The sequence below is a fragment of the Prionailurus bengalensis genome, chromosome A1 (genome assembly GCF_016509475.1).
Source record: "Prionailurus bengalensis isolate Pbe53 chromosome A1, Fcat_Pben_1.1_paternal_pri, whole genome shotgun sequence".
In the NCBI taxonomy this organism is placed as follows: Eukaryota; Metazoa; Chordata; class Mammalia; order Carnivora; family Felidae; genus Prionailurus; species Prionailurus bengalensis.
The window spans coordinates 123,316,620-123,332,950 of NC_057343.1; the positions used below are offsets into that span (position 1 = coordinate 123,316,620).

The 16,331-nt window shown below is 49.1% G+C and overlaps 2 protein-coding genes across 3 annotated transcripts in view; one reads left to right on the top strand and one right to left on the bottom strand.

The window, feature by feature from the left end:
- STK32A (serine/threonine kinase 32A) overlaps positions 1–3,578 on the top strand; it is a 133,159-nt gene extending 129,581 nt beyond the window's left edge. Inside the window, exon 13 of the mRNA XM_043590425.1 lies at positions 77–3,578. Coding sequence (XP_043446360.1) covers positions 77–170 — 94 coding nt within the window. The 3' untranslated portion in view covers positions 171–3,578. The remainder of the gene's footprint in view (positions 1–76) is intronic.
- Positions 3,579–6,304: 2,726 nt separating this feature from the next.
- Positions 6,305–16,331, bottom strand: part of DPYSL3 (dihydropyrimidinase like 3) — a 114,991-nt gene continuing 104,964 nt past the window's right edge. For both annotated transcript variants that reach the window (XM_043590437.1, XM_043590448.1), the window contains exons 11-14: positions 15,693–15,863; positions 14,276–14,455; positions 11,213–11,375; positions 6,305–9,629 (exon numbers count right to left, since the gene is read on the bottom strand). In XM_043590437.1, the coding sequence (XP_043446372.1) occupies positions 9,541–9,629; positions 11,213–11,375; positions 14,276–14,455; positions 15,693–15,863 (603 nt within the window). In that variant the 3' untranslated portion in view covers positions 6,305–9,540. The remainder of the gene's footprint in view (positions 9,630–11,212; positions 11,376–14,275; positions 14,456–15,692; positions 15,864–16,331) is intronic.

Genomic DNA, 16,331 nt, shown 5'->3' on the forward strand with positions numbered 1-16,331 from the left:
TAATTCTATCATTTCAAAGCTTACATCTTTTCTTTTTCATTTCAACAGTAAGCACTGTTTGCTTTTTTCTTTTAAGAGTAAAAAGGGACTTTAACAAAAGGCCAGCTAATCTAACCTTGGAACAAACCAAATACCCACAAGAAGAGAATGGCCAGAATAACAGCATGTGAAATCCTCAACATCTTCTGCTCTGGACGTGTCCTGCCACCTCGGGCGGGAACTTCTGATCCCCACGCCAGGAATTGCTGACAGTAGTTCTCACCTCTCCACACCTCACACACCTCAGAAAATGTGAATGAATGCCTTGGGGAGGAGGCAACAGGATACAGGGAGTCCTGGGTCTCCTGGGATCTAGTTTCACCTCTAATCAACCGTGTGGCATTGAGCAAGTCACTTAACCGCAGCTTGGGTTTATTCATCTCAATGAGAGGGTTTTTCTAGATGAGCTCTGTCCTGCCTTTTTACTGCTACCATTCTGTTATTCTACACAGCCTTTATTTTTATTTTAAAAAGAATATTTGGATATAGATTTATTTTTCCACATTCTAACTACACTGTGACAAATGGGCAGATGGACGTTGGTGGGAGACTGAGTGAGCGAGGCTCTTCGGAGCTAGACAATTTCATAAACAGGTCAGAATCCCCATGTCTGATTGAATAGGAATAAGGAATTCAATGGGGAAGAAATGGATGGGAACTGATTAGAACTAACAGATTTATGACGGGTTTCTGGTTGTGCTCTGGAGTCCGCACACCATTATCAGCTCACATCAGCTAGCAAGAGCTTACTGGGAGTGTCTTTCCCATTGCCCTGTACAGTGATTTGAGGGTGGGCAGTTGAAATTGGTGATGATTAGTAAATACTGAGACTATTTACATCATGGAAATGGGAAAATGCTTCAAATCAGGGCTTTTTCCCCCTTCCCGGTAAGCCTGTTGTGAGGTAGTTATTAGCATACTGCTCACCTTCTTCTAGTAGGTTCCTTGGGAGCTAATTGTCCTCTTAAGATTATCAGAGACCTGTGTCTGGAGAGGACCAGAAAATAATATTGTCATGCTGACAGCACTGTCCACCCTGAGGTACATTGAAGCTGTCCCTTACACAGGGTTGATAGTCTAAGTTAGAATGGAAGGTGAGTTTGGAAGATAGTAAAATTTACACTTGAAAAATCCCTTAAATTACCCACAGCATGGTAGGTATCTTTTCTTAGCAGAGCCCAGTGCAGGGAGTCTCCCGCAATGAAACAAATTGCCATCTTGGGGTTTGTTATGATTGTGTCTTTTATTTTTGGTCTCATTTTTGGCTAATAATATCAGATGAACCAAAATGTTGAACCAATCATATATGCCTTTATAGACGGTATAATAGAACTGCGGGATGCTCCCACATCCGAGAGGTCTAACGTCACGGAAACGGACTGAAGCACAGCTCACTCCAAGAACGGTGGGCGGAACTGCCTGCTTACAAAATTATTGATGTCTCACTCTTTTTCTTTATGTATTTATTTGCCTAACACGGAGTTTAATTCGCCCACGTGAGATATGCATAGGACCCAACTGCTCTCTCTCGATACACAGAAGGTCTCTGCAGAGGACCTCGTTCTGGCACCTGACAGATGCCACTGGGTGAAGTCAACAAGTGAACAGGCTTAGTGGGGGGGCTGTTTGACGCCTTGGCCACTCAGATCATCTAGACCTTGTCCTTACTTAGAGAGTAAGGGCCTCGCCAAAACGCCAGGAGGAGGCAACAGGGAAGACCAGACAGAGAGAGTAGGCAGAAGTAACAGATCTGGCACCTGCCACACCAGATAGCCAGGAGGGAAGCAGCACTCGGGCAATTAAACATGGGTAGGAAGCCAGTGCTGGATTCTCCTTTGGCATTCAGGATTTTCTCCTCACGGAGCTAATGCGCCCGGAATTTCTGGCAGAGCCTCTCGACTTTAAGAGCAACCATATTTTTGTTAGGAATTAAAACCAGCTCTTTTGTTCTGTTTCTTTTCTTTTTGTCCTTCATTTCCCACGTATTATTTGCGCGGTTTTGCTTTTTCTCCAAGCACTATGAAGTATGCACTGGCCCGGACTCCATTTCTAATTTTATATGAAAAAAACCAACTAGGTGAACAGGTTCTGCTCCAGGCTGGCAACTCCAGGAATATCAGGGGCCACTTGTGTGTTTATCAGCTTCCGTCTTTCACGCCTTTTGACCCAAGCCCTGATGTGCTGTGGACGTACCTCTCCGGTCACCTGGTTCGTCCTCCTGTTGGGGCCTGAGCATGTATCATCCCAGAGGAAAGGCTGCGGGAGACACCACAGGGCACTGGGATCAGGAGGCTCTCCCCTGGGAAGGGACCCAACCATTTATGCCGCTTCAAATCTGTACCAGTTATAACCGGATAGGAGCCCAATGCCCCCTCTGTACTTGGAACCCCTAGTCTTTATTTCCAGTGTGCTGCTGCCGTGCCGAAAGCACCTCTGTGAGCATTCAGCAGCCGTGGACACCTCAACTACAGAGCACAGCCCCAGAGCAGTAAGATGCGTTTTCAGGCCTGATCGGGTTACAGACCCTCAATGTGTTTCCAGTTAGAAATGAAAAAGCATTGCATCTGTAAGGCATTAAAATGTCTTCTGTATACACTGATAAACGCACCTCCCACCACCACACATTTTAATCAGGAAGACAAAAAGTTTCCCCCAAACAAAAGGATGCCTAGATCTGAACCGTGATTGCTTCTTGTTGGTATCAGGTTCTTTGGCTTGATCCCGTAACTTGGGCCAAAAGGGACTGTCCTAACCAGGTGGACCACGTCTCGTCTAGAGTCGTGACAACCAAGGCTTAGAAGTTTGGAAAACAAGCCGAGTCTTACATCCCCTTGACTGGTATTCCCAGTCTTTTTCTCCTAACTGCTTTTGCCCTGACTTGTGTGGAGCTCCAGTCTGAGCAGGTATTGAAGACCAGAAGCTATAGCACTTTTATACTGCAGCAGGGGAGCCCAGCCCACAACCCTGTCTCCATGGGAATTAAATGCTCTGCTAATGGCCAACATCTGTCAATGGCAGCACTGGTTTGGGCTGGGGTCATTGCTAGGTCATGGAGTACAAAGCACTACGAACTTAATTACAGCAATTTAATTAATTAGTAGTTAAGCTTCCTCCGATTGGAAGAAAGTACTAACCAGGAACGACTAGGCTTTATATCATCATAGCTTTTCTAGATTGGATGGACAAATAATGCTAGTACAGGTAGCAGGAACCAGTGTTTCTGCTTTTGATGATGCCATAATGCTGAGGCTTTAATTCAACAGGTGAATGAAAAGGCATGCAAAACAGTGTCTGTTTCAGTATCCCGTTGTGCCTGCTTTGTCCACACAGCATCACCGTCCACCTGTGGTAGCTGTTTCTTAGGCGCTCCATGTGTCTGATTGACGTTAAACATTGATGTTCAAAATCCAAACTCCAGTTACCTGTGCTGTTGTAAACAAGCAGCCCTTGGGTGGGAAACACCTGCTTCTGTTGAATGTGGTGTATATATAATGTGAATGTGCCTCTCTGTGTATTAAAATGTCTTCTGTATACAGTGAGCCATGGATCCTTCTTTGTCAGCTGTGTGTGTAATTGGTTTTCCTAGAGGTAGGGTTGTGGGGGCCCAAAGTCACCTGTTCTTACTTCTGCCTCCCACCATCCTCTACCAGGGACGAGCTGGTATTAGAGATGTTCTAGAACAGTGGAATGCGGCACAGTGTGACTTATTCATATATATAACAACTAAAACTCTGACCCCCTTAGCATTCACCCCTTGGGAGCACAGCCCAGAATTCCAGATTTTGCCTTTCTTTCACCTTGTCCACTGCCCAAGGACCTTTTCTGTCAGCACTCTGCCTTACTACCCTTTCCATCTTCGCATCGCCCCATTCCACATACCGAAACAGCAGGTGGATATTCTACACCTGGGACAGGGCGGGGGGCGGGTCACAGCTTTGCATTCTTGTGGCCCGAAGCTACTTCCTCCTAGGCCCCCAGAAGCTTAACAGCTAGCGGGCCAGCGAGTTCCTCGGGTTTGTCCTTTTCCTTGAGCAAATCCCATGCTCTTGTCAGTGGGCTCTGAACTCCTGCATGCTGAGTGCCCTGTGGTCCAACCATGTCAAGTGTCCTGTTTTGTTCTCAGCAGCCACGCACAGGGCAAGATCTAGAACTCTTGATCCTGAAGAGTGCCAGCCATAAGTATGTGATTTCATTTCTGTAGACTGCTTTGGACCTCCCGTCCCCCACTTCCTGCTCCTGGTTGGTGTCCCTTTTGTGATGGTCTGATGGCAGCAAAGCGGATTCCAGGGAGTTCTTTGAAACCAGAGGGACCTTTTTCCTCCTGTGCAGTGTTCTCATTCTGCACCTGATCAGCCCCGAACAGCTCTAGCCCACAGAGGTACAAAAGTCATGGTGTCTATTTCACTAACATTTAAAAACAAAAAACAAAAAACAAAAAACCTGCCAACCCTGCAACCTGAGTTCACTTCAATTAAGCATTGACCGTGCCCTATGAGTCCACTCTAACCCTAAGCAGAGCTCAGCTGCTGCTTGGTCATGGGCTGGGAGAGGTATTTCACCAATCCTGAGTGTAAGCTTCCAACTGAGACTTTGACTATGGGTCAAACCATGAACCTCAAACTGAAACAACCATGTTCTGAGAGTAGCGTTTGATGTTTTCTAAGCTTTGGTGTTAAAAGGTACCGTCACTCTCTGTTCCTATACCGACAGCATTGTTCTATGGAATCAAGAGGGGTTCGCGACACATAGAACCAATTAATAAGAAATTATCATTCTCTTACCCCTCCTCCATCTGCCCCACCCACACATAGGCACCTAGCTGAGCAAATCACGTAGGCCCAGCAGGCTTGGGAAACGTACCATGGTCATCTGCTGTTCTTGCCCAACCGGTATCCAAACCTTCTCCTCCCAGTATCACAAACTGTTTTGTGTGCGTGTGTGTGATTCAGAGCTCACACAGTTCAGGTAGCTCTGGGGCGGGGCACATGACCAGGTGGGATCCATCAGTCCCAGTGTCCTGGCCATAGTGCCTAGTCCCACGGGAAACACGTGTCCCGAGCCAGGCCAACCATAATCAGTCTCTTTGGGTGGGATTAGTTAAGGAGACTCTCTCCTTCTCCTGAAGTCACTAGGCAGGCAAAATGAAAACCTGGGGGTGCTGATGGCCAGTTCTGTTCCCACACGCAGAAGCTTTCCTATGAAGGACTAAAGGCAAGCTGGGCTAAGAGATGAAAAGAAACCATGTTCTAGACCCAGCTATGCTTGGATCCACCCAAGTCTATCCCTTAAGTTCTCATTACACCAGACTTGAAAATACCCTTTTCAAGGGGCACCAAGGTGGTTCAGTCAGTTGAGTGTCCAACTTTGGCTCAGGTCATATCTCACGGTGAGTTCCAGCCCCACATCAGGCTCATTGCTGTAAGCGCGGAGCCCGCTTTAGATCCTGTCTCCGCCTCTCTCTCTGCCCCTCCCCTGCTCGTGCACTCGCTCTCAAAAATAAATAAAACCTTAAAAAAAGGACTCTCTAAAAAATACCCTTTTCAAGAAAAATTTGCGTACACGATAGTCTGCCATTTCCAATGAAAAGCATCCCATACGATGTGGAATTCGATACAGGAGTGTTTCCCCAAGAGAGTTTATCATAAAAAGTTGGTTGGGATGTTAGAAGAGGATATAGAAGGGTTCAGCAGTCAAATAAAGTTTGAGAATCTTGAATTGGACAAATTTGCAAAGACTGACAAGATTTCTCATAACCTTGAATTTGATGACAGGATCTTAAGTCTCTCAGAGGAGTACACTTAGTAAATAATCCTTTCCAACACTCCTTAGACAACCTGGAATCAGTATGGGACAGAATATGCTTTGGGAAATGCTTGGTTTGAATCTTCTCCAAGTCTAGGCTTTTAGGGAGAAGCAGAAATTCTTTATGGGGGTGACCAAAAAACAAATGAAAGAAACCCCTTCAGGATCTGTACTGGACTCAGCCAGACTTTATGTCAGATGGCGATGCCTTTTACATTAATGCCAACTTTGATGATCCACAGACAAAACTTTACTCTCCTAAGTTTCAATAATGGTCATCAAACGCTGCAGCCAAAACAAAAACTCAACTGCAACTGAAAACACAGAAACCCCCCACATTTTCTCAGGAAACCTCTTGTTTTCATCAGATCTGCCCGCCTCATTAACCATTTCCCTTTACCGTGCAATTTTAATACTGCAAGTGAAATGGCCCGTCGCACACAGAAGAAACCTGGACAACATCTGTAATTTCATAGTTATTTTAATAACCAGGTGTACATTAACAGTCACTTGATGAACTTTTTCTTTAATCTCAGCTAAACTCAAAACACAGTTTTCTTCACGGTTCAAACCAAACAGCTCTTCACGTCCCAGAGCTGCCTCACAGCTACCACAGATCACGGGGAGATTTACGGTCTGTTCATTTTCACCAGACACAGAACTGAACACCCACACACCATTTTCCAAGGAGGGAACTTTTACAATGAATGCTGGCTGCCGAGGACAGCCCATGGGTATATCTGGGACTCAAGCTGGAGTTTTCTAGGGGAGAGAAGGCCTGGGAAGCTTGTGGCAAGAACCAAAGTCAGGGCTCATCCACCCTAGTTGGGAAGGGCTTCTCAGGGTGAGCACAAGTCCAGGATTAGGATTAAGGCCTTTGCAGCAAAGCATGACTCTCTGGGTGTAGGCATGAAGAAAAAGGCCAGAGGGTGACTGGTCTTTGAAGAAAACCCATTTTCGTGATGACAACAACACTGCCAGTTTTAGAAGACATAGAAATAGAATACTTCCGCCGGGTTGGCTGATTTAACGATTCCACAAATACCTTCTCAACCACCCAAGATGGTGGCCCTCCCAGAACTCAGATGATGGCCACCTGGGTTGAGGAACAATGGGAGAAGGTTGGGGGAAGGCAGGCCATCTTTAGAGAGGGGCCAGGCTAAGAGAAGAGAGGGAAAAAGGAAAGCTTGGGCAGGAGAGGAAGGTCCAGCATGGCCTCCACTCTTGGATGAGATGGCGTGAACTCTGAGAGGGATGCAACTCGCATCATGTTCTCTATCTAAACCCTTTGTATACGGAGAGCTCTTTGATGTATCTTATGGAACAGGACATAGGTGAACATAATTTTAACTAAGTGACAAGGTTCAAGAAATCAAAGTGATGCAAATAAAGGGAGTTTTCTTGAAGTTCTTAGGAATCTCTGTGCTTAGGAAGTTACTTATAGTAAGTGGAGAAAGAGAGGCTTCCCCAGATCATGTTGCCCATCATGAAGGCATCAGAGGTGGTTGTTCCCACAGCACAGAAAGCTTGTGTAGAATGTGAAGTTCTGGTTGAATGCTTCATTCAGCAGTCCCAGGGCAGATGACCCATTTGGCCATGCAAGAGTTATTTTCATGGCATAGAGAGGTCAAGGAGGGAGGGGCTGGACTCTAAGTTAACAGTAGCTAACAGAACAGCTTAAGTAACAGTAACTGCTAACTTAACAGTATCAGATGGTACACAAGAGGAGGCCACTAGTTTGTCTTTTCCTCCATCTGGTGGTTGTGGCTGGTACTGCAACACCTCAGACCGCCCAGCCCACCCCTGCGGTATAATAGTGTACATGCTTCAGATCTGACCATCTCCCTCTGCCCTAAAAACTGGCATTCTGAGTTCTGCAAAAGGCCCCTAAATCTTTGAGTTCTAAAGGAAAAGGTACATGCTCCCCCTAAGTTTCCTTTAAAATAAAGACACCATGAAAAAGCCTTAAAATAGCAAGATTCCTTATTAGGAGGAGAAATGATCCTTTTCATGACTAGAACAATAATTGGCTTGCTAAGGGGGGTATCCTCTTCCTTGGATATATTTAGTCCTATGTCGTCCCCTTTTCTCTGGTCTTCAGCTTATTGAAACCTGCCGTCAGACATCATGGCCAGGTGTGTGAGGCCTGCTCTTCGTTTCTTCAAAGCACCCAGTACACAGGGTTACGGGTTCTACGAGCTGAATCCCCCAAGCACAGAAGTCGGATCCCAGGGTGAATATACTTATTCTGCCTACGGGCCTCTTGGTTCCACAGATACTCATCTGGCTCACAGAACTTGCTCCAAAATTGAATTTGCAGAAGCAGCAGGATGGGGAAAAACGCACACGGGGTTCCACGCATCACCCAAGACTGCGTGTCACTTCCACTCACCCTGGGAGACTTTAGACGGAAACAAAAAGCTCCCCCGGAGGATGTGCTAAAGGAAGGGGAGACAGGTGGTTCAGACCTGAAAAGCAGACCCACGGTCCCAGGATATGCTCCCCCAGCTCAAGAGACTCGCTTTCCCAAATGCTCCCGTGACTCCCATCTCAACTGAGATCACCTGTTCGTTGCAAAACTTCGAGAACACCTAAGTGCATATATTTGCAAATGAACAATCCTATTCAATCACAGATGTGCCTGGATCCCCAGACTGAAAGAAGCAGCCACTCACCGCCAGCAAGAGTAGCCCTTCCCGGGCCCCACCTCAGCTCAGCTCGTCCTAACTTGGAACGCCGGATGCACGTGGCTCTTCTGGGTTTCGCCAGCCAAGGGGAGAGGCGACCTCCAGCACGTTTACAGGGAGGTGCGTGAGATTGGCTGCCCCCACCCGCCTCGGGGGCCTATGTGCGCTCCCAGCTGTTGCCTTTTAACAGCACCAAAGAGGCCGGCAGGACGGAGGAGGAGAAGGGTGGTCTCCTATCCCCTCTCTTCCTTCCCAGCCGGGCAAAGAGAATTGGAAAGCAACGCTGGGAAAGTGCTCCCCCCACCCCGCACACTGGCACGATCGAGCAGTGAAAGTAATGCTTGGGTTTTGGTGTTTTTAATAAAAGGTTCAAAGGAATAAAATCTAGGAGGGGATGTGACAAAGGCTGGAACCTGAAGACTGCCTGCCTGCCTGCCTTCTCCGCAGACCCTGGGGACCGTGATGAAGGAACGGCTGCCCCAGGGTGGCCACCTTCTATGGAAATAAACGTGCTTCATCGACACAATACACAAGCCCCTTTATGCTCACCCTCCCGCCCCCCCCGCCTCCCCGGGACACCCCCTCCCCCAGGCCCTCTGAGCCTTCCGCCTCGCTCTGGCCTCCCCCCACCCCCTCACCCCAAATAACCACGTCCCTTTTGTTGATTTTCCTGGCATCCCAGCTTCGTCTGTCCCCTTGTCATAAGATGCAGCACTACACACGCTCTCAACACTATATAGCAGACTCTTTTACCTTAGTAGCCTGATTGCATGCATGTAAATGGGGGGAGGCAGGGTCCAACAAATCAAGGCTATGCATAAACAGAAAACAAAAGCAATATTCGTAAAGCTAGGCAAGCGAGTGTAGCATTGGAGAAACATAAGGCTTGAGGCTTATTGATTCTTTAGATCACAACTGTTTGGATTCGCTTTCCTTCTTAAATATCGGTGTACCATTTTGGCTTCAAGAAAATCTCTTCTTGCTTCTGCCCCTCTCTGTGGGGAGGGGTCGCTTAACTCAGGGACGTGATGTTAGAACGGCCTCCAGGGGGCGCCACAATGCGCTTGCTGGCGGAGCGGACCCCCTCATCCACTTGGGTGCCTGCAGTGGGCAAGACATTCCCAGGAAGAGAAAAGGGAGAGAGAGCGGGGTGTGGACAAGAGAGAAACTGGGTTAATTTTCAGAGTGTCAGCTGGCAAGTGCCTTCCTGGCCTCGTCTCCCAAGAAACTTCCATTCTGGTGTGTCAAGTATTCCAGACATTTCATATCCACCGTCCCCCGGAATCCCGTCTCCACCAGGAAAAGCTAGGTTTCTTATAGATACCGTCTCAGCCTCATAAAAATGATACTTAAGAAAAGCATTCCTTAAGGTAGGAGAAATCACTGCTTACATCCCCTGCGACAAGGAATGTGTCCTCGTATCCTCAGATACCGGACTTTGTCCTCACCACTATCCTTTGAGGAAGCTACTGTTATTATCCCCATTTCACAGAGGCAGTGACTGAGGCTGTGAGAAGTGAGGCAAGTTGCCCAAGGTGTCACAGCTTGGCCTGGTGAGGGTCGGGGCCCCTGCAGCCTCGGCACAAAAGGAAACCCTGATGTGCACGTACTCGTGTCCTTCACAGAGAAGCTGCCGAAATTGTAAGGATGACGTCAGCCAGGGAGCGATTCAAAATGGCAGCCACACTGGCAGCAAATATTGTGACAAACATAACCTTACCTGTGGCGACGTCACCTCCAAACTTTCAGCCCTTTCCTTTTGCCTCCCTCCCCTGTCTCTGTCTCCCCCTTGATTTCTTTTACCCTCTTTTTCCTGCTTCTGCCATTCCTTACTCCTCTTCCCCGATACCTGTTTCCTCTTTACCTGTCCCTGTCCCTTCTCGTCTTGTTTCCCTCACACTTCGATTGTTCATCATAGACACGCAAATCTCCATTTATTTTTCTCCCCTCTTTAAGACTACTGGTTATGGAGCAAGTAGATAATTATTTTCTGCTAATATCCGTTCTTAAAGACTAGGTGAATGGTACGGCTACCCCAGGGTAAGTACTTAATCAACAGCATCTACTTCTAGCACTATCATCATTACGAGAAAGGGGAGAGGACAGGAAAAACGCCAGGTTAGGGGCACCGGAGCAGCTCAGGTGGTTAAGCGTCTGATATCGGCTCAAGTCATGATCTCACGGTTCATGAGTTCAAGTCCCACATCAGGGTTGCTGTTGTCAACGCAGAACCCACTTCAGACCCTCTGTCCCCCGCTCTGCCCCTCTCCCACTTGCACTCTCCCAAAAATAAATAAATATTTTTTTATAAATAAAATAAATAAATATGCCAGGTTAGAAGAATCTACTGCCATCTGAGCTTTAACCCCGGGCAAACAGACAGAACACCTCCATACACAGCTCCCACCGTCTCCTGTGGAAAATCACCCTCGATTCATAATGGAAAACATCTTGTCCCCACCCCACCAGGTGTGATGTCTAAGCAGACCCGGTCATCATTTAAACCTGACCCTTGACCTCCCTGAGCCTTATGTTACCTTCTCAGCAGGACTCTCTTGATTCGGCATAGCTTCCTGCTTGCTCCAGGCACCCTCTCCCTACAAGTGTCCTGCCAGCTCGTAGGGGCTGCTCCTCCCTTGTCCCCTTCCTTCCTCCCTGCTCACCCTCCGGCACCATCCACTCACCCGACAGGCTGAATCCCGACTGGTGGAGGTTCCTCACGGGCGGGTTGGGCCGTGTGGGAGAGCCCCGGGTGGAGCCCGCGGGGGTGCCCCCTTTGGGAGTGGTGGTCAGGTCAAACACTGGCCCGTCGTACATGCCCCTCGGGACGGCGTGCAGGTCTGCCATCTGCAGCAGAGAAAGCACGTCACCCTTTATTCTGTCAGCATTTAAGGTCTGTGCCAGGTAGCCGAGATAAATGAGTGAATTAAGTGTGTAATGGGAGCCAGAAAATAAGAGAGTTATTTGAAGGAAAGAAGGAACATAAGAGGGGTGTGAGGACAGAGTGACGGTGCAACAGGTCAGTGGAGACCTCTTGAAACAGGTAGGCTTTGCTTTTTTAAAGTATTTTTTCATGTTTATTTATTTTTGAGAGACAAGAGAGAGGGAAAACCCAAGAAGGAGACGGGCAGAGAGAGAGGGAGACACAGACTCTGAAACAGGCTCCAGGCTCCAAGCTGTCAGCACAGAGCCCGACATGGGGCTCGAACCCACGAACTGCGAGATCATGACCTGAGCCGAGGTCGGACGGTTAACCGACTGAGCCACCCAGATGCCCCAGGTTAGCCTCACTCTTAAGGAACAAAGGAGCCTGTTGTGTTGTGGGGCTGGGGTTGAGGGAAGGAGAAGGCTGAGAGGTGCAGAGGACCGGTGTGGAAGGCAGCGTTCCCAGCAGAGGAAGCAGGTGGGAGGAAAGGTTAGGGACGGAAGGACCACCTGCACACCAGAGCAGAGGGAGCAGGGAGGGCAGCAGTTTGGGACAAGGTCGTAAGTGCTGGTAGATGTGAGATCCCGTGGGAGCCCCCCCTACACGCTCCTTAGCACAGAGCAGAGGTGCCAAACCTCAAAGTGAGTATCCTGTGGTCTGACCCACGGGCCTCTGGCTGTGGCTGTGAACCCGACCTGGAACTGAGCAGCCAGCCAGCAACACCAGCCGTGGGTGTGTGCTGTGCTAGGCCTGCTGCCAGGAGCTGGGGGGAAGGGTCACACAACACCTTTCCCCTCCTCCAGCCGGCTCACGGTCTATGGGACACACACCGCCTCCACCCACGTCCTCCCACTGGCTGCCAGAGGAGCCCAACAGTGCGGGGCGGGCTCTACCACAGAGCCTTCCCTGCCCCGTGTTCACAACCCCGGTGCAGGCACAGGGGCAAAGCTCTTCACGTTTGCAGGTGCTGACGATTCGGGTGGGGCCATCTCTATTTCCGTGTTCCCTGAAAAGCCTCCAGACCATCGACATTTCTTTGGGTGCAGGATCTAAGTCACATTAATGGAAATCAAGAGATGATGTACATGGGAGGTTGGGTTTCATTCTGTTCTCTATCAGGCCAAACCTGGCGTGTGGAATTTTATTCCATCCCACGTAACTTTAAACGGTCGCTAATAAAGAGGTAAGAACGGTGGAGGGATTTAAAACGTGGTCATGAAGTAAACAGTGGAGGCTACAGGGATATTGAGACTACACGACAGAGGAGTCGGGAAACACACACATGCCCTAAAAGATGTGCACCTCGTTCTGTGCGCGTGCAGGGAGCGGAACGGAAGGAGCTGGTCGACCTTAGGGAGGGAGACTTCCGGCCGGCAGGAAGAAGCTGGTCCTCACAGACAGGGCTGGTAGCTGCCTCTGGTGGGGAGGCTGGAAGCCTCCCCTGGGAGCTGGGTGACCAGTCGGTGGGATCACTGTGGGGTCTGGGAGAGGGATGGGGTGCTTGCATATGGAATTTCCATGAGCCTCTCTCTAATGGCCACTGTGGTGTGTGCCCAAACTCCTGCCTCCAGCCCCCAACCTCACCATCATGACTCCTTCTGACCCATCCCATGTGCATGCATGACCGTGTGTCTTCCAACAGACAAGGTTGGAACCAGGGCTAAAATTCCACCCCATCCCAAGGCTGATTTAACTCTGCTCTGTGGAGCCCAAACCTTACTGGAAGGTGACCTTGTGATTGGTGTGGGGGTAGCAGGGGCTAAAAAAAAAAACAAGGTTCTGGGCCTCACCCCTATATCAACTGGAGCTGATTGGTTTGTAAAGTGTAGGTGGGGGGTGCCTGGGTGGCGCAGTCGGTTGAGCGTCCGACTTCAGCCAGGTCACGATCTCGCGGTCCGTGAGTTCGAGCCCCGCGTCAGGCTCTGGGCTGATGGCTCGGAGCCTGGAGCCTACTTCCGATTCGGTGTCTCCCTCTCTCTCTGCCCCTCCCCCATTCATGCTCTGTCTCTCTCTGTCCCAAAAATAAATAAAAACGTTAAAAAAAAAAATTTTTTTTAAAAGTGTAGGTGGATAGGTAGGTAGGTAGGTAGATACATACAGAATAAATAGGCATCTGCATATCTGTTTTTCTACCTGTCTATGAAACCAGGGTCACACACAAGGTTTTATGTGAACCATACGACTAGATAAAAGAGTTACAAACATTTGGCCTCTAGAGCAAAAATGGAAGAGATGGGACTGGGAGGGGTGGGTGTGGGCTGCTAATTCTCACTGTAAGCCTTAGTTATTTTCTAAACCTATATAACATTGGGGCTTCTGGTTGGCTCAGTAGGTTAAGTGTCCAACTCTTGGTTTTGACTCAGGTCATGATATCATGGTTCGTGGGATCAAGCCCCACATTGGGCTGACAATACCGAACCTCCTTAGGACTCCCTTTCTCTCTCTGCCCCTCCTGTGCTTGTGCATGCATGCTCTCTCTCTCTCAAAATAAATAAACTTTTATAAAAAAAAACCCTAAAAATATACATATAAACATTATTTTCAATTATTATAATTTCAAATTATTTTAATTAAAAATACTATAAACGTGGAGGAAAGTCATTTGAAAAAAAGGTTTCTTGGGCCAAAAAAAGCTTTGGAAACCCCCAGTTTATAGTACCTTACATCTGTGCAGTAGTCTCTTGGGAAGAGGCCACTGCTGAGAATTTCCTTGGGAAGGTCTACAGCACACAGAGCCCTCCTGATCTCCTGGGTACCATCCCCATGCCTGAATGGGGCAAAGCCCCTTCCCCCACCCCCAGGCTCCACCAGCTGTTCTCACCTTCCTCCGAGCTTTAATACGCTTGTAGACGTAGTCCGAGAAAGGGCTGCAGGGGATGAAGCGGCCGGCCCCTTGGGTCACGTGCAGGTTGCCGTCTTCCAGCATGATCTTGCCCTGGCAGATGACCACCAGAGGAGCCCCACGCAGCTCCAGCCCTTCAAAGATGTTATACTCTGCAGCCTAGAGATGGGGGTGAGGGGCAAAGCCACGGTTGTGGGCACAGGATGGGGCAGAGAGGTATGTGGTTTTCCTGTGCTTGGGACCCTGCCTTTGGCATCACTATGGCCAAAGCACCAGGGAAGCCAGGAAAAGCTTACAACGCCATCTGTGAGCTCTTCATGGGCACAAGCCACCAGGGGGAGACAGTAGAGACTAGACTTGCCAGCATTGACAAGCATCAGTCTTTGGTAAGGCCCTCATGCAGAAGTACTTTTTGTCACTGGCGGTGCTCAAAGAGAAGCTCGGGAACTCTCGGGGATGCTGTGTTTGGCACTCTTGTACGGGGTGGGTGAGTAGGTGGGCTGGATGACCCTTAGGTCTCCACTAGCCCGGAAATGAATAATGTGATGTGACTCAATGTCTAAACAAAGGCCATCCCCTCCCAAGATGGGATTTCTCTCTACTATCTTCATTTATTCAACAAGTGCAAGGCATTATCGTAAAGGGTTAAGGACATCGGCTTGGAGTCCAGTTGTGGGGGGTGTGTCCTAACTTCACCATTTACTTGCTGCATAAATTATTTAATTTCTCTGCACCTCCCTTTCCTTATCTATAAAACGGGGATGGTAACAGTGTCTACCTGTAGAAGACTATTACGGAGATTCCGGGAATTAAAAAAGCACGCTCCACTGCCTGAAACGTAAATGCTTTAAAAATACTAACTCTTTTTACTAACAAGGATTAAGCCCTTTCCCTTAGGTACCGGGCTTTAATTATTACCTCCACGTCAAAGTCCTCATGAGGACGGTGTCAGTGCTGTTCAAGTTTTTCTCTGTTCTTTCTCCTTCTAGGTACAGGGGATCGCTGCACTGCCTGCCCTCCTGGGGTGAGGGGAAGCCCAGGACTGGCTGTGGCCGGTGCGGCGTGAGAGGAAGTGATGGGTACCACTTGTCTAAGGAAAGCTTCCAAGCCAGTTCTCCAGGGACCACGACCAGGTCGCCGGCCTCAGCCATCACGGACTCGCGTGTGGAGACGGTGCCTCCCTGTCTGAGTGACCGAGCTGGGAGGGGCCCTCTGCTGACTCAGCCGGGAGGAATAACCTGCTGAGGCGTTACATCCCTGAGAATTGGGAGGGTTTGTCACTGCGGCCCATCCTGACCCAGGTGGCCGGGGGTACCCCACATCTACATGTCTCTCCCGACCGAGTTCCGTGCACACCTTCTCCGTTCTGCTCCTCTCCCGCCAGCGCGAGACTTACCGACTGGTGGTTCTTGGCAGAGACGATCTTCACCGCATCTGGATCCCAGATCACCAGGTCGCTGTCAGAACCCACAGATATTCTTCCCTTGCGGGGATACAGGTTGAAGATCTTGGCAGCATTTGTGCTTGTCACAGCCACAAACTGGTTTTCGTCCATTTTCCCTGTGGCCTATTGGAATACCAAAAGAAGAAAAGTCAGTGCAGGGCTTCTGAGCTCGGGGCAGGGTGATCACAGACGGGCCCCTGAGAAGATGAGCACAGAAGCCGACCCACAAGCCGAACAGCTGGCTGTGCCTTTCTGGCTGCCAGGCAAAACGGTTAGTTAACACATGGCTACAGGAGGAGGCAGTTAACTGCTCCTGAAATGGGCGTTTTTTCCTGGATATGTGCATACGGTTACTTCTTTGCCTTCACATTCCAAAAAGAATTACAGGGGCATCTGGGTGGCTCAGTAGGTTAAATGTCCAACTTCAGCTCAGGTCATGATCTCAGTTTGTGAGTTCGAGCCCCACATCGGGCTCTGTGCTGACAGCTCAGAGCCTTGAACCTGCTTTGGATCCTGTGTCTCCCTCTCTCTGCCCCTCCCCAACTCACTCTCTGTCTCTCACTCTCTGTCTGTCTGTCTCTCTCTCTCAAA